This window comes from Ananas comosus, linkage group 2 (assembly GCF_001540865.1).
Source record: "Ananas comosus cultivar F153 linkage group 2, ASM154086v1, whole genome shotgun sequence".
Taxonomy (NCBI): Eukaryota; Viridiplantae; Streptophyta; class Magnoliopsida; order Poales; family Bromeliaceae; genus Ananas; species Ananas comosus.
In genome coordinates, this window is record NC_033622.1 from 15,936,019 (window position 1) to 15,960,435 (window position 24,417).

General features: G+C 37.2%; 4 protein-coding genes across 5 annotated transcripts; 1 reads left to right on the plus strand and 3 right to left on the minus strand.

The window, feature by feature from the left end:
- Positions 806 to 3,388, minus strand: LOC109706913. Of its 2 annotated transcripts, none has more exons than XM_020227936.1 (4): positions 3,136 to 3,388; positions 2,572 to 2,760; positions 2,202 to 2,307; positions 806 to 1,488 (listed from the first exon to the last, which is right to left on the minus strand). In XM_020227936.1, exons 1-3 carry the CDS (start codon positions 3,190 to 3,192, stop codon positions 2,230 to 2,232), a joined length of 324 nt encoding a protein of 107 aa, XP_020083525.1. In that variant the 5' UTR covers positions 3,193 to 3,388; the 3' UTR covers positions 806 to 1,488; positions 2,202 to 2,229. The 2 variants fall into 2 exon arrangements, with proteins under 2 accessions (XP_020083525.1, XP_020083524.1); XM_020227935.1 differs by having other exon boundaries at positions 806 to 1,520.
- Positions 4,867 to 7,614, plus strand: LOC109706801 (U-box domain-containing protein 54). The gene is made up of 4 exons (XM_020227800.1): positions 4,867 to 5,427; positions 6,756 to 6,874; positions 6,956 to 7,071; positions 7,150 to 7,614. The coding sequence occupies exons 1-4, from the start codon at positions 5,115 to 5,117 to the stop codon at positions 7,439 to 7,441; spliced, it is 840 nt and encodes a 279-aa protein (XP_020083389.1). The 5' UTR covers positions 4,867 to 5,114; the 3' UTR covers positions 7,442 to 7,614.
- LOC109706800 (serine/threonine-protein kinase D6PKL2) lies at positions 7,681 to 11,937 on the minus strand. Its single transcript, XM_020227799.1, has 3 exons — positions 11,809 to 11,937; positions 9,919 to 10,885; positions 7,681 to 8,721 (listed from the first exon to the last, which is right to left on the minus strand). Exons 2-3 carry the CDS (start codon positions 10,689 to 10,691, stop codon positions 7,851 to 7,853), a joined length of 1,644 nt encoding a protein of 547 aa, XP_020083388.1. The 5' UTR covers positions 10,692 to 10,885; positions 11,809 to 11,937; the 3' UTR covers positions 7,681 to 7,850.
- Positions 16,501 to 21,485, minus strand: LOC109706666 (oligopeptide transporter 1-like). The gene is made up of 8 exons (XM_020227609.1): positions 21,418 to 21,485; positions 20,213 to 20,661; positions 18,811 to 18,908; positions 18,133 to 18,705; positions 17,704 to 17,968; positions 17,382 to 17,564; positions 16,832 to 17,241; positions 16,501 to 16,715 (listed from the first exon to the last, which is right to left on the minus strand). The coding sequence occupies exons 1-8, from the start codon at positions 21,458 to 21,460 to the stop codon at positions 16,505 to 16,507; spliced, it is 2,232 nt and encodes a 743-aa protein (XP_020083198.1). The 5' UTR covers positions 21,461 to 21,485; the 3' UTR covers positions 16,501 to 16,504.

Genomic DNA, 24,417 nt, shown 5'->3' on the forward strand with positions numbered 1-24,417 from the left:
GCTTTTTTTAGAAGCCAAAGACGCAGGCCTCATTAAATCCCTAGATATTTTTTAAGAAGCCAAAGATGCAGGCCTCATTAATTAAATGCCTAGATATTTGTAGAAAAGAACGAAAAATAATATTTGGATCTCCGAGATAATATGACAAGGAAACATCAACATACAGAGAATTCAAAGTTCTCCTCATGCATGAAACTTCCTACACGAAGTGATATTTATTTGGAGGGGCTGTTTGAATTTGATGGGGATTGCATTATTTGCCTTTCTGAACTTGACCTACGTCACGGCGTAAGTAAGCAAGTAATAAAATATTAATGTAGGTGTCAATTTTATTAAAATGTATATAAAATGCTTAGATTGGACATGAGACGTTTGTAAATTTAACGATGTAAAATAATTCAAATCTAATAAAATTTTTATAGAAAACTCTTTTTTACTATGCAGAATAAAATCAGTAGCTCTAATCTTAAATTCAAGTCTTTTATCACCATTTTTTTATGTGATTTTTATTTTCACCCGTATATTTTTAGATTACTCGATAGGTATGTAAATGATATTGAAAAATTATAAAATTTAATTTTCAAATATTTTCAATAGTGTAAATCAACTCTAATGGAGCCCATCATCGATTTGGAAGCTGCTTTATTGAAAACAATTCGGTAGCACGGAAACCGACAGTATACCGGCTGGACTCTATTTTAAATACCAAGAAAGGGAAAGGAAAAAATTGATATAATTTTCAAAGGCGAATCGACCATCAATCTTAATCTTAAAGAACCCACATCATTCTACGGAGTAAAAAGAATTTGCAATGAGAAGGCAAAAATTATTTAATGTTGCGTTTCATTACAGTATTTCTCATCAGCTCGACATACCAGTAGAAAGAGACATTAGAAACTCACTTTATGTAATGGACAGTGTTTGTCTCTAAACATTCCAAAAATTTACATAGAAATGCTGCTGAAATAGAAAAACAAGTACAGTGAGAAAAGGTTTAGACTGGGAATTTCCCGTTCAGCGAGCTTGTCGATTGAAACCATCATTGCTGACATCCACAACAATTAGAGACGGGTACGTAACTCGTAAACAGTCTGATACAGATGATCTGTAGCACCTATTTGGGGCATCGAGATTCGAGTATGGTTTGTATTCCCAGTGTTCAAGTTTAATTGGTAGCCCTATGTTTCTGGTCTTATCGCCTTGAGAAGCAAATGGACAATTATAATCCGGACAAATTGGAGGACATCGACTTGTGGTATTAAAAGTAAAATGCTTCGTTTTCTACCCATCATTAAGAAAAAGATTGATGGTGATGGCTCGACAATGGTAACAAATGCAATGATGTAAAGCATCTAGTACATACCACTATAGCAGGGGTCGATAGCATATGGATATTCTCCGGTGACCATTCTGAGGAATCTCCTTAATCATCCAACTCCCTTCCCACAGAGATATTTGGACTGGTGGTTGTGAGGTCTCCAGAGCTGGCTGCGAGATTAACCAATGACATAAAGTGACACCTGAGTTTACAAAATTACAGTTAAGTGACACAGGCGTACACTGGAAATGTCGAAAGACAACGACGAGAAATTATTGTGCACACCTTATGCATAGATACACCAGTGAACTCTATCCAACTAACAATCCAATTCATTTCAACCTATCCTTTACTTCCCACCATTTAATGAGCAACGATAATTCTTCGTCTAAGAGTCAAAAGGAGAGTTTGATGGTGGTCGGTTGCCCAGAAGTGAGGACTTACGCGGAACAGCAGATGGCCATTTCTTTTTTCGTGGACCATGTTCTTGAATTTATCTCTAGTTAATGTGCGATGAACATATCCATATTCATTACCTAGAAACGAAGGACTAGAAAAGAAAAGGGCAAAATTCACCCACAGAAGTCACTTCTCTCGGAGAACCCACCCTTCTACTGTTTTTTATAACTTAGCTTAGCTCTATAATGCACCGGATCGATGATACGATGATTTCAAAATCCTAATTAGCATTTACCCCTGTTATATCCACAATATAAGATCAAACTGACCAGAAGAGTCAAATTTCTAACTTTATTCTCAGCTCAAAAATAACATGTTACAGAACATTGCTCTGCAGCGAAGTTTACATGATCTTATAGCAGAGTTTCACATAAATAAACTCGCTCGGTTGATATTTTATACAAAAATGTGCCAATAATAATACCTTAGTTCTTAAGCAGATTCCTTCTGAGTCATTTCCGTTTAACACTTTCTTCTACTCTGGTAAGAGCGTCGGTGATGACATCAATGCTCCAATCCTTTAAATCATCCTGCAAACAACAAAGATACAAACAGTTTAAGGTAATCCCCTACACCTCTGAGAAACCAAATAAGAAACATAAGCACTACTTCCAATTTCAAGCTAGAGATGATGATGAAGCAAAACAGATTTACTTCAATTTATAGGGGGGGGCGAAAACCCCAAAATGGTGTATGAAAGAAAGAATAGAGAACTACATAGCATAATGTGACAAACAATCTTAGATTTGCCTAAAAGGTTTGAACATGCAGTTCTAAAGTTGCAATTGACCAACCAGATGTATGGGTTCTCCGGTTCTTATTCGAGCATTTGGGCGAGCCAATTTGGATTCGAAAGGAGTCCTCGGCCTAATTTCCTGGATCTCGTCCCATTCCTCACGGCTAAGCATTCTCACAGTCCCTTGCCCAGGCGGTGCCTTCTGTATCTTGCGTTCGAGCCTCTCTTGAGCTTTAGATTCATCGTACTGCCGATTACGCAGAGCACGAAGAATTACGCAATCCATTTCAAATCACGAAATGACAAAGCAGGAACAATCAACTTAGGGGCACATTTTTGGTTGACATATGCAAAAATCTATCTCTTTAATTGTATATATCAGCTTCACAAGGTTGCAACTGTTACTAGCAAAAGATAAATACAGCATATAATAAACTCGGATCGTAGTCACTATTTGAACTATAACAATTGAAAGTTTCAAATTAAAAGTTTCACATAATCTTTTCTCATTTCTCTGCATAGCAAATCACCACGGTTTGCTAATGTAAGAATAAAGAAGAAAAGGAGCGGGGTTGTAGTCCTTGTGGGTTAGGGTTTTGGAGAGATGCGGGGGTTAGTTTACCATCATGAGGAGCTTGGCGAAGAGGGCGATGGCGACGGCGGTGAGGACCATGGGCATGGTGGCGGTGTCGAGCCACGCCGAGGACTCGGGCGTCGCCACGAAGAACTCGTCCCGCGCCGGGTCGCGCCGCCGCCGCCGCGCCGCGCATCGCGCGCCCCGAGCGCGCCATCATCGATCGCAGCATCGCCCGAAGCAAAGCCCGCGCCGCCCCGTGTTGGGATCGGGAGAGAGGCGACAACGGGGAAAAAACTCGATTTTTTTTTTTCACTTTTTCCGAAGTTTGTAATGTGGGCAGGGGTTGGGCCGTGTTGAGGCCCAAAGATGGGCCGAAACAAGGCCTTCCTGATGGGCCGCATTTGGCCCACTTGTAATATACTTGTACAAAAAAATAAACTTGTTCATGCAAACAAATAGGCTCTATATGGTTGTGGGGGATTCAGAAACCTTAATTTTGATCCATATCTTGTACTAAACAATGAATTCAAATCTTCAGTATCCAAATTTTAAAAAATTGTTTTAGAAGCAAGTTACTCATTTTGTTTATTATTTTAAAAATAAACTCAGTTAAAAATTTAAAACAATTAGATTTCGAACTTTAATCCTCAACTACTAATTATTAAGTTCTTAACCAACAACGCTAAGTATACAAATGCTGCTCTTACAACATCCTATGCAAGCGTGGAACAATCCTACGACTACATCGATATAAATAATAATAGCGAGAGCCACTATGAAGTACATCTGATTCTTGAATCATACCATCCATCTATTTTGCGTGTCATCTTTTCATGCGGTGCGGCGTTTTCTGACCGTTGTAACGATCACCTACTTGTGATACATATTGCCAAATATTTTCGTCGGGAAAATGAAAAAAAAAAGGGGGGGAAATAATAATATTTAGCCAAAAATGTCAAACCTAATGGGGGAATATTTCAAGCTTAACTCCGGCTAAAATGTGTTTGCATTGCAACTTGACAAAGTCCACACCCAGAATAACCCCGAAATTCCCTATCTCTCAGTGTCGCATATTCCATTTTTGGTCCACTCTAACCTTGTTAGAAAAATAATTTATTTTGTGCCCATTTCATATTCCCCATATTTCAATGTTGGGGTGCTCACACCCTTTAAAATATTCAAATTCAGGTACCACCGAAATAAATAATTTGAGAACTTGGTAGGTACAGCGGGGACTAATTGTGTGAAAAACAAGAAGTTGCCTATAAATATATATATATATATATAGATCCAAATTAATTTAGTGCAATTTATATGATATTTATTGTTATATTTATATGATAATTTCTAGAACTAGATAACCTACTCAAATTAAACAATTCGATAATGCAAGAGAAGTAAAATTTAATTAGAAAAGCATATCACCATCACCAAGAAAAAACTAGGTTGATATTTCAATTCAAACTGTTAGCTTTTACATCCTAGCTATATTATTATGTAGAAAAAAAAGAAAAGAAAAGAAAAGAAAAGGTTCATTGAGACATGCATGCAGTTTTCTTTGACAAAAACCAAAATGCTATTTGAATCCAAAACCATCCAAAACAATTAATGAGAAATGAAAACCTGGATAAGTGCACATGTTGGAGGATGAATATTTAAGTTAATAACATCATATAAAACTCAAGGGCTATTACCATATAATATTAACAAATTCGAATATCCAAGGATTATTAAGAAAAAAGATTAAAAAATCGATCGAAGATCAACTGTGTTTTCACAAACTGTACCGATAATGGTTCCTTTTATTCTAGAGAGGAGAAATTAATTAGTATTATGAGAGCTACGTACGTTGTAGAAAGATATGCAAGATACTCTTAAAAAAAGGTCAAATATATAAGACAGATACTCATATCTTATACAGATTTTTATTTTTCCATCTCATTAATATGCACTGTTTCTTATCCTAACCATCCTCTCTATCTAAAAAAAAAAAAAAGTACACCAAAAAAAAAGAAAAAATCAAAATGGAACCATCCCATGAAGGCCCAGGAGATCATCAAACAGCAGGAAACGGCGACGGCGCCGCGAGCAGTAGCATGTGGGAGATAGAGGAGGTGGGGGATGAGGCGGCAGTCGCGGGGCCGCCGCGACATCCGACGTCGATCTCCGCGAAAGCTGCGGGCGTCGGCAGCGACGACGACGATGTGTACGTCGCGATCGGGAAGAGCGCCTCGAGCATGGATGCGCTGTCGTGGGCGTTGAAGAACGTCGCGAAGCCGACGAGCTTCGTCTATCTCGTGCACGTCTTTCCCGTTGTGCATCATATTCCCACTCCATGTAAGTTCTCTATACATATATTTCTTTATGTTTACTTTAAGATGAAAGGTTGTTTTTGATTAGTTTTCCTTGAAAATTTTGCTATCATTCGTTTATGTTGATCAGTAATTAATTCGTGGATAAATTAATTCAATTGCAAGAAATATATTGAAAAGCATGTAATATTTGAAAATAGACATTCTCGAGTACCAAAAGATTAGTTCTTTACGATAAATTTTAAATCTCGAAACAATGAAAGGTGAAATATGTGAGATTTTTGTTTGCCTTTAAATATTTTTGTTCAAATAATATATACTCGTCGGTAACAAATTGTCCCAATAAATAAGATCATAAAATTTTTCTCGAATTTAATCCAGAGTTTTATGATCTCTTAAACTTCTTTTTTCTCTAGCAAATTTGTTTCTGTGCCAAATATTCGACACCACTCCATTTGGACGAAGAGAAAAGAAGAGAAAGGAGAAGAAAGTTAGAAAAAAAAAAAAGAAAAGTAATTTTAACGAAGAGAAAATCAATTTTTTTCTCTCCAAAAGTGAAGAGGAAAGGAGATAAAAGAAGGGAGATTTTTTTTTAATCTTCCCTTGATCCAAAAACAGACAAAAAAATTATTTTGTTTCTTTTTTTCTTTTTTTTTTTCTCTCCATTAAAATGAAACATCAATGAATCAAAACAAAAGAGGGCCACACAATTAAAGATTTTAATGATGTAAGGAATAGCTCTCTTCCACACGCTGTAAGGTGAAACGACTAAAATATTTACTGTAGAGTGACAGATAATATCAAAATAGTCATCTTAGAACTAACAAGTTACAATTTTTGGTTCAAAGTATTGGCGAAAAGGTTACAGTGGGTCCTATTTTGTGGAAAAACACGCAAATGTTTGCCCCTCTAGCATGCAAGAATCTTTGATTATTTGGAAAATTACAAGAAATGAAAGTAACTAAGAACGGCGTTCTCCTCGATGCCACGCGATTGCGATTGCTTGTCCTTTTCAATTTCCTTAGTTACATTCATGACTTGTAAAATGCTTCAGTGGGGTCATTTTAGCAACAATGTAAACAAACTTATGCGCATTACAGAAATTATTTGGTTGTCATTATTTTTTTTTTTTTTTGAGAAATAGATAGCGCGCTACCCGCTTCGTTTATTTTAGGTAAAGAGTGGTGAGACTTTATAGTTGTTGCAATAATGTTCTCTCTTACACCGAGGGCATGTTTATTTTGCGCAATGTCGCGTGAGAAACTCATAAATAATTTCATAGGGAAAAAGGAACTTATATAAATTATCTGCTACTGTTAACTGAGATATTTCACTGTGTAATGTGCAATGTAGTAGGAATGATGCCAAAGAGTCAATTAAGCCGCGAACAGGTTGAATCCTACATGAACCAAGAGAGAGCGAAGCGGCGCGAAATGCTGCAGAAATTTCTAAACCTCTGCCATACTTCCAAGGTAATCTGCGGCTCTTCCTCGTTTTCAGAATCGATTCCGCTGCGTCTTTGGTTTATCTCGTACATTGTCTACGACGTGCAGGCGCAGGTCGACATCTTCCTCATCGAGAGCGATCAAATCGTAAACGCCATTATCGAGCTAATCCCGGTGCTTCGCATCCAAATGCTGGTTGTGGGAACAGCAAAGTCTAATTTAAAGTATGCGATGTGTTTTGGAACACTTGTGTTCATGATTTTGAAAGAGCAGTACAAGTTTTGACAAGCTCAGAATTGCAGGAGGTGGAGAAGGGGAAACACAAAAGCAGAACAGATACACAAGAATGCACCACACTATTGTGAATTAAAGATCATATGCGAAGGTAAAGAAGTCGATGCCACCGACGGGACGCCGCCGCCCTCGCCACCTTCCAATACTATGATTAACAAGAACAAAGAAAGCAACAAATCGCCGTTATCTTCGCCATCTCATGACAACAACACAGATGCCAAGAATAAAGATAAAGAACAGAAAAACAGAAGCAAGGATTCAATTTTCTTACGATGCTGTTCGGGCAAATCATCGAAGTGATCATCATGTAAATCATCATCTTCCAATTCTCTCATTTTGAAGTGATGTTTGTGGAATTTCTTTTCGATTGTGCATAGAGAACATACAGAGAAATTACACTCTGACAGCAGTTGAAACTGTAATTACTGATATTTTTCTCACTTGCGGCGATTGATGAAACTATGAATTTTGCATGGCTGACTACATTTTCTTGCAATAATTGAAATTAGCGGGGAAATGAAGCACCAAACGGTGTCATCTGGCGAGAATACTAGAGAGCATTTAAAATTTGCAAAATCCATGGGAAGAATACAAATTAGAGCTTAAGCAGTTCGCTTTGAAAACGATAGAAGCTGCTTGACAGAGCAAACAATATACAACAGAAAATGGCTCTGCCACGGACATACACTCGAAAAGAGAACGAGAGAATCTAAAAGAAATCAAATTCTAGATAATTATCCGAACCTTTCTGATTAGTATTGTGGGCAACCTTCTCGTTCGCAGATGGCGGGGGCCTCATCGGGCGGTCATAGTCTACAGGCTTTGGGATCTCCGGAGGGGTCGCGCACCGAATCAAGGCCCAATTCACACCCTCGAAGAAAGGATGCTGCTTTATCTCAGTAGCTCCACGCTTATATGCAAGCCTGTTCTGCGGCTCCTTCACGAGCAACCCCCGTATCAAATCTCTCGCGGAAAAGCTCACAATCGGGCTCTCAGGAAACCGTAAGGGCTGACCCACAACATTAAAAAGTGTAGCTCTATTACCCGACCCTTTAAAGGGAGTCTTCCCGAATAATAGCTCATACAAGAAAATTCCGAAGGTCCACCAGTCCACAGCACTCCCATGGCCCTCGCCTTTGATAATCTCCGGAGCCAAGTATTCATGGGTGCCAACAAAGGACATGGAGCGGGCCTCGGTGGGCTCGGCTATGAGCTCGGGTAACGGGCTGACCTGGTGGACGATCTCAGGCTTGGGCTTCCGATCCTTCTTGGGCTTGGAGGAGAAGAGACGCGGGCCGAAGCATGTGGTGGGAGCAATACATGAGGGTTGAATGCAGGATGGTTCGATGCAGGCAGGCTGCACACAGTATGCTTGGTTGTTCTTCCGGAGTGGGTCGGAGTCAGGGTTTGATGATCTGACTAGAGTCGGGCTGTACGTGCAACGAAGGGAGAGGTCGAAGTCGGACAGCATTATGTGGCCATCCTCTCGGACGAGTACGTTTTCTGGCTTTAGGTCGCGGTATATGATCCCGAGCATGTGTAGGTATTCCAATGCGAGAAGAACCTCAGCAACATAGAACCTGCAATTTGAGAAACAAAAAGAAACCTGTTAAATCATCATATGCAATAATGCAAACAGCCAAAAATTGTTGCACAGAGGTTAGTTAACTTATATACCTTCAATGCTAATCATCAGATCTAATGCTCTTAATAGATTTAAGTACTCTTAAACTATCGATATCTTTTATGAGTAAGTTGTGCATGTGAGTGTGAAACTTGAACCTGCCTAACGAATTTTCTAATAAATGGAATTAGAGGAAGCTTTTCATAGAGCAAACATTATCACCTTTCTCTCTAGGAAGGCATCTTAATAAGCACCTGTACAAAATCCTAAAAATTGAAAAAATGGCCACCAGTTTATACGCGGTTGCTTGCTCAGCAGAGAGTCGCAGAATTTTCTTCTAAATCACATTGATAAGCCAGAAATATAAGTTCAATTCAGCTTGTTAAATTCTAGCAAGTTTACCCAAAGTTGGCTTTAGGGTATATGGCAACAAAAACCAACACAACAGACATAAAAATGGAACAAAGTTCAGCTTCTTAATAATGAGTAAAGGATTAATTGATCAAAATTGCATTCTCAGTAATGAGTGACGAGTATATTGGTAACTGTCGACAACAAACAAGACAAACAAGTGACTAATCACAAGGCAACAAAACACCATAACTGAGTCCAAACACAAAGCATTTATTTCAACAAGACAGAAAGAGAAGAAAGCAAGAAGAGTACATAGCCTATGTCTGCATTATTATCTCCTTATTTTATCTTTTATCATGAGCATGCACCCAGAGGATCATAAGACAGTAAAACCGTAAACTACTCGCTAACTTCACGCTAACTGTACATCTATGTGCTTATCACGGTGCGAATTAACAGTATGTCACCTTTGACAAAATGCAAACTTACAACAAAAGTCGCGTTCTGAAGCAGGTAAAGACAGCTTGGTCAGATATGAATGTTGTCTTTCATGGCTACTCAGGAAATTCCATGCTAACTCTACTATTGGAAACCTTCTAGCAGTAAAGCTACTAGCCATCTATTAATTTGATTTACATGCATCATTAATGTGGAGCCACAAATTATTAGGTAAACAATAAAGTTTTCATATAAAAGTTATAATAAAATCTGCATAAAACTATTTAGGCATGAGACCACGTAATAAGTAACATAAAGACAAAAGTTGATTCTTGATAGGAGAAAATAGAAAAGGACATACTTGACGGCTTGTTCCGAGAAATATTTCCCAGGCTGCCTCTGTCGAAGAGTGTGTAAATCTCCCCCTGGACAGAACTCCATCACCAAACACGAGAACTTATCAGTCTCAAAGTGGGTATACAACATCGGAAGAAACGGATGATCCAACGACTGTAATATCTCCCTCTCGGTCTGAGCCCTAAGCAGCTTCTTTCTACTCGCCAGCGAGGCCTTATCCATAACCTTCATCGCAAAGTAATTCTTTGTTCCGCTCAATTCCGACAAATAAACGCTACCAATATCACCACAGCCGAGCTTCTTTAGCAGCCTGAAATGGCTCAAGCCCAAGGACCCGTCTCTAGCTCGGACCATTTGAATCGCTTCCCACCTTGAATCGTTCGCCTTATGAGGCTTGGTGATGCTGCTGCTCATGCTGCTACACGAGCTCTCATCGCTAAGGTCGCTGCTTGTGCTGGGCCTGCACATGCTACTCTTTCCGCTTTCAGCGAATTCGGATCGCCCGCTTGTCTTAGCACTTTCATTGAGCTTTACGAGACTGGTAGTCCCATCGCTAACTTTAGCGGTCCTAAAACTGCTATTCGTGCTGCTCGTCTCATCAGTTTTCTTCTCTTCGCCTTCATTACCCTCCAAGCTGAGGGTCTTCTTTGATTCCATGGAATCTATTTGTTGCGCCGGCACATTCGAACCGCCAGAAGAACGCACGTCATTAGGCTGTGACGGAAGAAGCGTCTTTGAAGGAATCTTGTCCTGGATCGAGTCAGCAGATCCCTTCATGATATCTCACTCTTCCAATACACTTGTTGTGGTTTATTCACACAAAAACAACAAAAGAGTAAAACTACTACTTCGCCTCTGAAACCATTAATTTGATTTTAGCAGATTGAGCCACTCCACATTGTGTTCCTCATGTAAAATCTCACTGACGAAATGATTGGATCCATCATCAATTCTTAAGCCAGAAGGTGTTTCTGCCATCAGATAAAGATGTTCACATATATATTAGCATGTAAAAGAGAGAATAAAGGGGGCAAAAAAAAAAGAAAAAGAAAAAAAGATTTGATCCTATTGTGATTAAGGAGAAATAAAAAAGTGAAACAAGTTAATGCTCATGCTTACAGGGCAGAGGTGAAGTGTAGAAAAATAAAGAAAGTGAAGGTACAAAAATACAGATGTGTGATTCTTCTACCAACTATTAACAAAATAAATAGAAAAGACCTAAACCCAGTAAATTAATCCAGAATCTTAAGAAGAGAGCACATGTAGTAGTTCTAGTAATTAACAATTATCATGTTTAGATAGATCCATCATGAAGAAACCCAACCACCCAAAGAAGGAAAAAAAGAAAAAGAAAAAGATAAAAAGAAAATGTCATATAAAAACACATCAAGAAACAATCTTTCCACAAGATAGAGGTAGGTGGACCATTACCCACCTAAAATTAAGGGGCCTCTTCTGTAGCAAATAGCAAGATGCCAAAGCCAAATCACTCCAACAGCCAAAAAAAGAAAAAAAAATAACATAAAAAATAAAAAAAAATAGATTGAAAAGATGGGCAACACATAAATCAGGGACCAGGGTTCACACCCACTCACCACAGAATAAGAAGAAGAACCAAATAGCAAGAAAAAGACCCTCTTTTCTTCTTTTTTTATTCCGACACTCGGCCTACAATAGAAAAAGACGGGTAACAAAAAGAGCAATGCCGCAACCCAGGGTAAGTTGATACCACCATGAAATCTACCACATAAGACCTAAGAACTCAATGCCCACGAAACCTAACTCAGATCCAACAATGTCAGGAAAAAAGAAAAGAAAAGCAAGAACAAAAGATTGAAAAAAAAAAAAAAAGACAAGAAAAAAATGAACAGAGGAGAAAAGCCCAAACAAGTACCTTTGCTTTTGTTGATGTGGGACACTTCTCTACGCACCCAACACTCCTAAGCATCCACAAAGAAGAAGAGGAAAAGGAGGGGGGAAAGTGGGGAAGGAGAGAGAGGAGGGGAGATGAACCAAAAGCAAAAAAAAAGATGGGTTTTTTAAGCGAAAGGTGTGTTGGGTTTGTGGGTGCCTGCGTTGGATTTGAGTTTTATTTGTATACGGGGAGCACAAGTGCATGTAAAGAAGAGATGGGTCAAAGCAAAAAGGTGAGCTTTTTATTTTTTTTATTTTTTATTTTTTCACAAATATTATTATTTTTTTATATTTTAATTTTGTCCATATCCCAAAGGCTGAGAGGCTTTGTCGATGGGGTTCGCTCAGCCCACCCCCCTCTCTCACTTGTCTCAAATCTCAATGCCTCTCAAGTTTTAACTCTAACCCCCACAATCCCCAACATCTTAGGTGCACTCCCCCCACAATTTTTTTTTTTTCCTTTAGGGTAAATTCAAATTAGTAGCTTGTGATTTTTTTCTTNTTTTTTTCCTTTAGGGTAAAATCAAATTAGTAGCTTGTGATTTTTTTTTCTCTTCGTCAGCTTCTCCGTTAATATTTCGTTAAATTATATATAAAATATTTTAGATACTCTACGAATATTCACTTTAGGTTTCGTTTGGGATTACGGGGAGATTGCATTACGTGCGGTCAAAAAGTACGTTGGAAAAATGCCATGTTTGTTTCCGTACCTAATATTGCGTTCCGCATATCGCGATGAGTCGGTTACAATATATTTTCTGCGGTCCCACCGGAGAACGCAGAAGCATATCCCTATATGCTTTTTTCTTCAATTCTATTTTATCTAATAGGGTCAGATAGGTCTCAATACCAAACTAAGCCTTAGTACTCTTTAGCTTTAACTTTGCCATTGATTTAATAAAAAAAAATTAGTATAATAAATAATAAAAAGAGAAAAATAAAATTACGGAGTACTAAATTGATATACTTTAAACCATAGTGTACTAAAGTGAGAAAGTGTGAAACCACAAAGGTGATATTTAAAGTTTTTCTTTTTTCAAAGTAAAAACTTATATAGAATTTATCTAAACTTAGTTTAAATCTGTATAGCTATCTAATCATTTAAAATTTTTATTCTTATATTTAAATTTTAAATTTATTAGCTGATTCAAATTAAATAAATTAAAAGATTGAAAAATAAAATCAAAATTTTAAAAGATTTATAGCTTACTCAAAATAATTTGCAATTCGTCGCATACAAACAAATAAATAGCGCTAGTAGAAATTAACGAATTTTAGTAGGTTTGTATAAAAGGAGGCGATCAACATTGAGGCCAAAAATAAAAGCCTTTTTCGACTAAAAGTTATTTTCAGTACACTAGAAAAAAAAAAAATAAAACGAAAGGAAAAAATCATTTATTTCTATTTTAATTAGAATAAATACCAAATCCATTAATTAATATTATTGTTTTTCCATCAAAAAATTAATGAATTATAATAATAATAATGCATTGAAAATGACGAGAACATCCCTCGCCCCTTTCGATCACTCTGTCTCCTTTCCAAGCCCCCATGCAAATTGGATTAAGAGATAATTAACACTAATCACAGCTCCCAATGCGAGTTTAACGATGCAATTTGTTTAGCGTATCTAGGTAGAGGTTCATACTAATCTTTAAAAGATGATGCTGAATAAAATAAGAGAGCCTAATTTGAAGGCGTTGATTGATGATGCCCAGCGATTTTGAATTTTGCTTCAAGCATTAATTAGCTTACGGTGTTTTAATTTGTAATTAAAGCTAAAGGGGTGTTTAGTTTTTCAAAAAAATTGTAAAAATAACTACTAATTATTTCCCTAGTTTTCATTTTTTTTCTGGTTTGGAAAAAAAATAAAAACACTTATGTGAAATCTGAAAAAAAAAAAATCTAGAAAATTTGTTTTTAAAAGAAATCAAGCACCTCGTAAGGTCTACAAGGTCTATGGAGTTTTGGATTTGAGTTTTGATTCCCTTTTTTTTTTTTTTTTTTTTTGGTTGTTGCTGCTGTTGATTCTACATCAGATTCGGTCAATAGCTTTGGAATCGCGGAATTTTGTAAATCTTTTCAAATTCGTATCTTATACATCCCACCGTCAGATTTAGAAACTGTATTTGAAGCTAAGAAAATAACTTAAAATCTGTAGAAACTACTGTATAATGTTAAATATTTTAAAATTTAATTGATTGGTTACATGTGCATCGAGAAAAAATAAGGGCGAAAAAAAAACACTAAGATTATCGCATTCAAATAGATAAAAATTGTCCTTTAACTGTTAGTGATTATAAATATTTAAATAGCTCTCTTGATGAAAATTAGGCGTAACAAAAAATAAAGAGAAGGCCTGTTTAGAACTATTATTCGTTGTTGTTGTATGTTTTTTTTTTTTTTTTTTTTTTTGAGAGAGATAGGTAACACGCTATCCGTTTCGTTTATTTTATTTAGAAATAAATTTAACTGAAAATGTGAATCAATTAAGATTAGAACTTGAGACCTTGAATACCAACCACAAAATTCTTTGCCACTTATTTTAGGGACGGTCAGTGTTTGTTTAGACTCGTTAAACAAATGAATTGTTTACACTTTAGGAGAGTGTTATACTATATACTACGATTACGAACCATCACTACACTTCAAAAGATTAGATCGAAATAATCTACTTGATCGAAAGGAAAGACGGTGAAGAAGCAGAAACCGATCCAAACAGAACAAGAGTGAGCACTTGGCTATCATCATTCAAAAAAACAAAAAGAAAGAAAAAAGAAAAATGAGCAAATGGCAAAGGGGAGGAGTTGTCAGGACTGGTGATTGACATGTTTTCTGTTTGATGGATTTGAACGGTGGGAATGGCTGGAGAGCCCCTGCACTTGCAGGGAGCTGCCCTCCCTCTTGGGAGCATGTAGGTCTCTTTTGTAGTTTGCTAGCACATCAAGTCTGGAGGCTCCCAAGGGAGGGGACCCAATTCTGGGAAGATCCTCATCTTCTCACATAATAGTGAATTTATCAGTAGAGTCCAAAACCTTTTTATAGCAATAATATTTGAAGATTCTGGAGAAAAAAAAAAAGCTTTTCTAATAAAGGAAATGTAAAGATAAATGCAGAGGGTCTCATATTATAATATTATTTATTGATTTTATTTATGTCAGCCAAAATTAGCTTAGTGCAGATATCTTTAATTCTTTAAACATGCGTAGTTCGAATATATGCGGGAGAGAAATTTTACGTATTCGTGGCAGAACCTTCAAGGTATTTTTATAAAACAAGTTTCTTTCCATCGATTGCTCCTTCACGGCCACGATTTTGTTACGGAATCTCCATTTCTTTTTTCTCTCGCGATTTCGATTCTCTAAGCTGGCCGGTAAGACTTGTTAATGCGATACCCAAAACGAATCTGCAGGTGAATATCTACTTATTAAAAACAACTGTGTGGAGGGTACTATTTCTATCAGGCCTTTTTTTTTATAGAACAAATCAAGCAAGATCTAATGAGGTGGTTCCAATTTTAACAAATCATTTTGATTAAGCCAATCAATAAGACAAATAATAAGGGCTGTAGCACATGGAGCTAGCCCCCTCTTAGAAATGTGCTAGTTTTTTTTTTTTTTTTTTTTTTTTTTTTTTTTTTTTTTTTTTTTTTTTTTTTTTTTTCCTGTAGAGGGCATGTGCCATGCCCATGACAGCTTGTGGAGGCACTCTGGGAGACCAAACTTTTTAATGGCAATAGTTTCAGCCAGGTCCTGCAAGGGCTTATTTGATTCACCTGCAGAAAAAGAGTATATAGTGCTATTTAATAAAATAGAGATTCAGCGACTTATTACAAGTGCAAAATTTAAATCTTCTCAATACATTTTGTTTTCTGTAGAAAAAATAAAATAAAATTTAAGATTTTTTGCTTTCGAACCTTAGAATCTGATTTACGCGTTGATTATTAAAAGAATTTATAAAATTTGTCATCTACCAAACATTTGTAGACATTTGTAAGTGAAATAATTATAGGCATCAGTAATTAGAATATTGCTTTTTCTAAATTAGAAAAAGTTATCACAGAACAGCCACAACGACAACAATTCATCTAAAAACCACAAAAAAAAATCATTTTTGCCCATATCTTAATTAAAAACATTAACTATTAATCAAAATCAACATGAGACTCCTGCAATATTTATTCTTTAAAAAAGAAAATTAAACTAGACTAAAAAGAGTTTCATAAAATAAATCATAAACAAAAATCAAACTCTTTGGAATACTTAATGCCTAGCACACTGTAGTTTAGTTCACCATCAAACTATTTCAGAATCAGAGAGAAATGATAAGAAGATCCGGACCTATAATAGAAAATCTAGTCAAAACATAACACACTTTGACGTGTAAATGTTGGGGGTCATGTTGCATGACCAAACGGCCAACTATTAAGCATGACCCGAGTGCCAAACAACGAAGCAAACACTACATTATTATGGGTCCATATATATATGACCCAACTAAAATGGGTCTCACTCGCACGGTGCAGATGCGGCAGATTAAGTTGCACATAAAATTAATGTTTGAATTTATAGAACCCAGTTTAGTAAATGAAAGAACATTTTGAATCTCTCGAAATTCTTTCAATAAATACTTATTATCACCATATATATATATATATATATATATTGTCGACGATCTCAAAGATCTGGGCAACCATCAACCACCACGCCCTTTGCCGTGGGACAGTGAGCCAACGGGCAGTGATCGTCCAAATCCACCCCCCACCAGTTGATCCCGTCGATATCCTTGATCTGCAGCGTGAAGTACATGAGCACCGCCATGAACGCCACCCCTGCGTCCAGCGCCGCCGACAACACGTAATTGTGCCGCGCCCACCACCCCTTGTATCTGCGAGGCATATCATTAGTTATTCATTTTCAAAGTTTAAACGGACAGAGAATGATTTTTTTTTTCCTTTTTGCATGCTAATGTTTTACATATATGTGACGGATGTAGACATGTACCTCCGGTAGATGAGGACGTTGAACACGAGCCCGACGATGCCCCACGACACGTAGTTCACCGACCGGGCGGGGGGCATCATGGCGGTGGCGCCGAGGATGACCGGCATGTTGATGAGCTTCAGCCACTTCTTCTCCGGGAAGATGCGGGTGAGGATCCAGACGGCGACGGGGGCCAACAATCCGATGAGGAAGAAGTAGTTGAGGACGGAGTACTGGCCGAGGCGGCCGAACATACGGAGCGGGCCGACGACACCCCAGATGATGGACGCGTTGAAGAACACGTCGTCCCCGGGGCACGTCCACGGGCTCGACGGCGAGAGGAGGCTCGTGTCGCAGATGTCCTCCACCGTCGTCAGCAGCCACCACGCCGTGCCGAAGTACACCAGGGAGGCGATTATTGTACCTACCAGCTGTGGATTTTTTATTTTTTATTTTTTATTTTTTTTGCATTCAAAAGAATACAAAAAGGAAAACTACATTTAGGAACCCCCCAAACCAAAAAAAAAAAGCAAAAGCAAAAGCAAAAGGAGGAAAATGATAGAAGGATAACCTGGACAATGAACATGGACTTTGGGGGGACCTTCATGTAGTGACCAATTTTGAAATCTGACAAAAAGTATACTGCTTGTGCCATGCTTATGTAACCATATGTCTTGAACGCCACATTGGCTAATGGCCTACCAGGGTACAAGTAACCTATAATTAGCTCCGTAATTACGTTTAGCCCTGGTTGCTGCAACAGAAAAGAGCTAGCTTTGATCATCATAAATCATAAAGAAAAAAAAACCTAAAACATATATATAGATGAATTATGCACAAAATGGCTAGAGTTTCATTATGTAAACTGGATATGTATATATATATATATATACCTGGTTAGTAGTCGCTGATATGATGGCGATCGGCAGCGTGAATATGAAGGCGGTGGCGCAGGCGAGAAGGATTCCCCACCAGGGAAGCTGCAGCTGGCGGTGGAAGCCTTCGCAGGCTACGAAGGAGAAAGCCACGACCGCAATCAACACCAGAAGAAACCACCATTCAGGAACTCTTTCGTACTTATTCATCAATCTCATGTGTACATCCTCAAACTTTTCTTTCGCGCTCACGGTTGTTTTCCGCCACAGCGCAATAATCGATCTGTCCCGTAAATAGAGTAGTTTTTAGTTGTTGAAGATCACTGTATATATTGCGAATCAATTTATGATAAGATTAGTACAGCTTAACTTCAAATATATCCACTACAAAAAAAAGTAGGAACTATATAAGGCGAGTGTAAAATGAATGAATTGATCATGAGTTACCTCCCATGAAATAGGGCTACATGCGAAAGAGTAGCCGTGAGAGTCGCGAAGCTCAGGCCATAAGAGAAAGCAAAGAAGATACTGAGATTTATCTTACTATAATCTTCATATCCTTGCAAGTCCAATGAAAATGTCTTCTCATCAAGTATTCTTGAAAGGTTGTAAGTGTGGCCGTCGAAGTCAAAAACATGCGAGGAGAAGAGCGGGAAACGCTTCGCATTGTACGCGTTCTTCCAGTAAACAATAGGGGTCAGGACCCAGACAATGAGAGCAAAGCCTACCATCACGTTACAAATTGCGAAAGCCGGTGTCGCCAAGGGGCTACCGAGGAAGCCCGATACTGTAGACCAGTCGAATCCGATGGATCCGATCCCGAGGCCCATTAGGCCAGACCCGATCTGCTGCGCGGTGATCGAATTCTTCCATATCCAGCACACGAAAGATAGCGCGGTTATTGAAGGGAATAAGTAGTTCGGGACGACGTAGTAAGCGAAGCTCGTCACGAAGACCGTCATGAAGAACTGCAGCCTTGTTAGCCCTCCCTTTGGTCTCTTCTCCTCATCATGCAGTGTTCTTGAAAAAGGATGAAACGAGAGTCAATTGTTGGTTATTCAATTAATTTTGGTGTCTAAATTTTTTTAAAAAAAATCAGTACAATTAACACATAAAATGATGAACCTGAAAAGGGAGACTTGGACTAGATTTGCAGGCCACCACATGTAAGGAGACTCCACCAGATACTTCCTAAACAAACCAGCCCAACCATAGCCCAGCATCTGAAATATTGCATTGCATAATTAATATTAAATTAATATAAAATAATTGTTATTTTTCAAAAGTTTAAGTTATCAAAGAACAATGTTAATATACTTTATATTCAGCACTCCCGCTTACACCTGATTGTACTCGAACTTAATACTTTCTACTCTATTACTATATTAAATTATATGAAACAACTACTATACTATAAATACTTAGGCTCCGTTTGGTTGGCGGTATAAGCAGGGATAACAAAAGTTATTCCTGCTATTCCGCCAAACAAAATAATTTTTGGCCGGAATATTTTATTCCGGTCAAACCTTACTATTCCCGACTATTCCGGAATAGCATGGGATTTGCTATTCCACAATTTTGATGGAATAGTGCTATTCCAATATTTAATTTCAAACTTAATTAAAATTATGAATTGAATTAAAACTAAATTATATAAATATAATATGTTATATATTATAATACATTTTTTTGTTATAAAATTATTAATTGTACTATATTAATAATATTATTTATATTTAAATATTATAATAAATTTTATAATAAATTATATTTAAATATTATAATAAATTATTTTTATTAAATTTAAGTTTAAGTAGAAATTTAAAAAAAATTATAAATTTATTAATAATAAAAAAATTTATAAATTTATTAAAANGAAATTTAAAAGTTAAAATTTTAAATTAAAAATATAAATTTAAAATTTAAAAATTTAAATTCAAATATAATGGGAGGGTAATATCATTATTTTTTATTTATAACTACCCACTATCCTTCTTATTCCATCTTATCTAACCAAACGCTATTTTTCATATTCTTAGGAATACCAAATGCAAAATTGATCTAATCCCCGCTTATACCTTAATTTATACATATCCCTAGAATAACCACTTTTTGCTTATCCCCGAACCAAACGATACTTTAGGGTGTAGCCCAAGATTTTGATAGCGGCCGTTTAGGCGGCTGCAACGTTGACATTACTTTTTCAGATTTTTAGATACGGTTGTGATGTTTATCCCTCCTTCTCGTTTGCTGGTGGAATCGTCGGTGCGGGTCTTTTGACCTTTAGCCAGTTTCATACGTCAAATCGACATATATTAGAACTAAAGTTATAAGAGAACAATATGAAAGAACTAAACTTGCATGCATGATATCTGTTTCTCTTCTTTCAATTAGCACGTTAACATATTCGAAGGACAAAAAAAAAAAGGGGAAAAAAAGTAATAAAACCACACATTTGCATTTCAGAAAGAGATAAAAAAACCCTAGCCTACTTAGAATTGGAGATGAACATAGATCATTAATATACCTGTGTGGTGAGTGATAGCAAGAGAGCAGCAAAGGGGTGAATAGCCCTATGGTAAAAAGCCTTTACGATGGTAATGATGTTCACTGCGTAGACACCGCCGGAGCCCGAGTTTGCGAAGATGGTGATCAACACATGCTCCTTCAAGGTGAAGGGGCCGGGGTTCATCGAGAAGGACCAGCTCGTGAACGGCACGTGGATGGGTGCGGTCGGGAGGGTCGCGGCCATCAGTCGGCCCAGCGGAAGGACCGCGATCTGAGCACACACGGGAGATATCGAAATCTGGTTCTGGCGGTAGCCGAAGAACTGGTTCAGGAAGGCCAAGATCACGCAGGACGAGACCCCGAGGACCCATGTTCGGAACGTCAGGGCCGGTTGCTTCGGGTCGTCGGTGATCGGGACCGTGAGCCGGACTTGCTCGATCGGGTTGTCGTTAACTTCCTCTTCCGTACCTGGATTTGCTGAGGTTTTAGGTTGTCATCATCGATCACGTACGGCTAATATATTAACATGCATAGTTTCATCGACGAGAAATTTTGTGATGGGTCGTAACCGCAATGCTGTATATGGATCACAATACATGCATGTATGTGTATACAAATTGCAATAGATATATATATATATACACGAGAAGGTATATATCAAGACAAGTGTTAAATCTCTTTTTAGATATAATATTAGTTACAAATATGCTTCGTCCATGTACGTTCTACAAAGGCTAATATATATATAGACTATAGAAAACCCTAATTACACTGTATACACTGCTACGAGCAGTGTTCAATCTTATATTTTATAAGAGACATTTAATATAAAAAATATTAAAAAATCATTAACAATTAAAAAATGGTTGAAATTGGTTTTTTTTTTTTCAATATATAATTGTTTTACCTTCTTCCTTAACGCTGTAGCCCCGCCTTTAGTCAGATTTCTTATAAAATTCATCTCGTTCCCTTCTGAGTTTAAATTTTTTTAAATTATTTTTTTGGTTTTGATTTTCGAAAGAGGTTTTCTGCATCTTAGCTATCTTGACAATCAAATCAAAAAATAAAAATAATAGCACAAATACAATCACATTGTAAAAAAAAAAAAAAAAAAAAAAAAAANAAATATAAATAAAAACAAAGAAAAATAATCAACAAAGTAAGGATAATATACTCTACACGCAAAAAAAGAAAGAAAAAAAAAAAAAAGAATAAGGATTCTACCTGGTAAACCTTCATTGTTGGGAGGATTTTGAAGGGAACCCATTATTTGTGGTATTTGTGGTTTTTTCTCTCCCTTCTTTCTCCGTTTTCTTCTCTTTTTTTTTCCTTTTTTTTCTTTTTTTTTGTCCTTTAGAGCCTGTTTAAATAGTGGGGCATGAGATCTATAATTTTGTGATCGACTCTACTTAGATATGTTGTTCAAAAGAATTTGTTAAAATTTATGTTTAGTAGTTATAGACTTATAGTGATAGTAATAATAGTAGTAGTAGGAGTAGTAGTTTGTTACGGGGCTCTAGAGATAAAACCGAGAGATCCAGTCGCCAATCTCGCTTCACACCCTTTTGGCGCGCCTCCCCGATTTTCTTTCTATTCCTGCTACAAAGGAATATCACCGGGTCGGATTCGGGCCGATTTTCAAAAATCCGGACCCGAACCCAACTCCAAACCCGAAACTCGATTCCGAACTTGAATCCGAATCCAAATTCAATGGATTTTAAAAACTCATATCCAAACTCGAATCCGGCCGAAAATCCGAAACCCGGATCCGAACCCAAACCCGAATCCTTAATAATTATTTCTCCTTTTAATATTTTAAAATATATTATATTAAATGTAATTTTTTAAAATATAAATTTAAATATAATATCAAATTTTTATATACATATCATATATAATGTAAAATAAATTCAGGTTCGAGTCGGGTTTGGATCGGAAGTGCAGTCAAAATCCATATCCGTCGAGTTTTTTGCTTTTGATAGCCATATTCGAAACCATATCCGTTTAACATAAGATAAATCCACTGCTTTCGGATTCGGATTCGAATAAAATTTTGAGTATTCGTACCCATTGACATCCCTACTGTTACATAATGTAGGTAGCCCGAGTTGGGCCCTGGGATTTTATTGGGCCTTACTTTCGTCCCAATGATTAGCCCAATATGCAAGCCGTGGAGTCTGTGGGGAACTGGGGATGTTAGCGGGTCGGATTCATGTGAATTTTTAAAAAATTCGAACCCGAATCCGACTACCAAATCTAAAGTTCAAATCTGAATTCGAATCCGACAATTTTAAAAATTCATATCTAAATCCGAATCCAACCAAAAAATCCAAAACCCGAAACCAAATCCGAATTTGTATCCGAAACAATTATTTATCTTTAGTATATTTCAAAATATACTACATTAAATCTTAATTTTTTAAAATAAAAATTTAAATATAATATCAAACATTTATATATATTATATATATAACGTAAAATCAACGGTTTTAGGTCAGGTTCAAGTTCGGGTCGGGTAGACATAAAATTCATACTTAAATCTAAATCCGTCAAATTTTTATTTTTCATATATGTATCCAAAATTGTATTGATTTAGTATCGGATAAATCCCTTCTGTTCAGATTCGGATTTAAATAAAATTTTGGAGTTTGGATATTCATACCTATTGAGGTTCCTACGTGTCTGTTTACAGCCTATAAATATTAATTGTAATGGACAAAAACCTTTTTCTTTATAGATAAGATGCATTGAATTTCATAAATATATAATTATTTAACTTAAATGTGTTTTCTCTATCAATAATAGTTTCTATTATGTCTGATCCTATTTAATATATGGAAACAAATTCATTGAATGTGACAGCTATAAATAGCCTGAATCTGATCAGATTCAATGAATTTGATTTACTCCTACAAAATAGGAGGAGATTCAGGATTAGTTAAAGATGTTAAAACTCATCGGGTAAAGGTTTTTTGAGAGATATAAGTAGCACGCTACCCGCTTCATTTATTTTATTTAAAAATTAACTTAGGTAGAAATATGAATCAATTAGGATTCAAACTTGAGATCTCAGATACCAAGTACCAAGTCTTTGACAGTTGTTTCTATCAATATTTATTTGCTAAAGTTAAAAAAGAAAAGTTATTGTAAAGGCCATGTCGGTGTAGGGGAAGAGCTGGGCCTGGGCCTTTAGTCCGGGCCCGATAGGACATGTATGGGTCGGTCTTTGAACATTAAAATTATAACTTTTGATTTGCACCGGATTTAAAAAGTTAGATCCGGAAAAAATTTGAGCCTATTTGAATATGTCCAAACCCAGCACGGCCGATCCAAAAGCCCAATACATTAGTTACCCCAATAAAATATAATATAAATATTTTGCCCATTATTTAAGGACAAATTATAAAAATTGACGACGGTATAAAAATATATTTGAAAGAGTAAAAAGTTTAAATGCTTCTTTTGTACATAATTTAAGAATAAATGAAAAAAAAAGGTAATAGTAGAAGAGTATATTTAAAATAGAACAGAAATGACGGTTGCTCTTCACAGAACTTAAAACGTTAAAAGAGTTTTTTTTTTTTATATTAGCCTTCTAAGTGGATAAATAAAAAAGTTTGAAACTTTTTAGAGATATATAAACAAGTGTGCTCTTTTTTGAAAAAAGGAATTTATGGTAACCAATGATATATGTTCCCTCCCTTTTCGAATTCAAATCAACGGCTTGTTGGGACCATACTGGCATCCTTTGCACGTCGTGGTGGCTCCTGGAGGCGGTTGCAGGCATCTGCGACCTGTCCAGCCTCACCGGCGGCAGCCCCTGGACGTGCCCGGCAGACGAGGAGTTCTTCAACTCGTCCGTCATCTGGGGCGTGGTCGGGCCGCTCCGCATGTTTGGCCGCCTCGGCCTCTACACGCCGGTCGGTCAATTTCTTCTTCCTCGCCCCCGTCGGTGTCTGGATTCTCTCCTGCATGTGCCCGGAAAGCAAATGGGGATAAAGTACGTGAACACGCCGATCGTCCTCAGGGCGGTGGTGAACTACTTGGCGTGGGGGTTCGTGTTCAACCTGGTGGGCGCAGCACGACTACGTGCTGTCGGCGGGGCTCGCCGGGCCGGGGTGGCGTTCATGGCGGTGCTGGTGTACCTGCATGGCGCTGCAGGCCAAGGATGTGAGATGTGAAAGGGATCAAGTGATCAAGAGGTGGGGGTTGGAGCTGGACGAT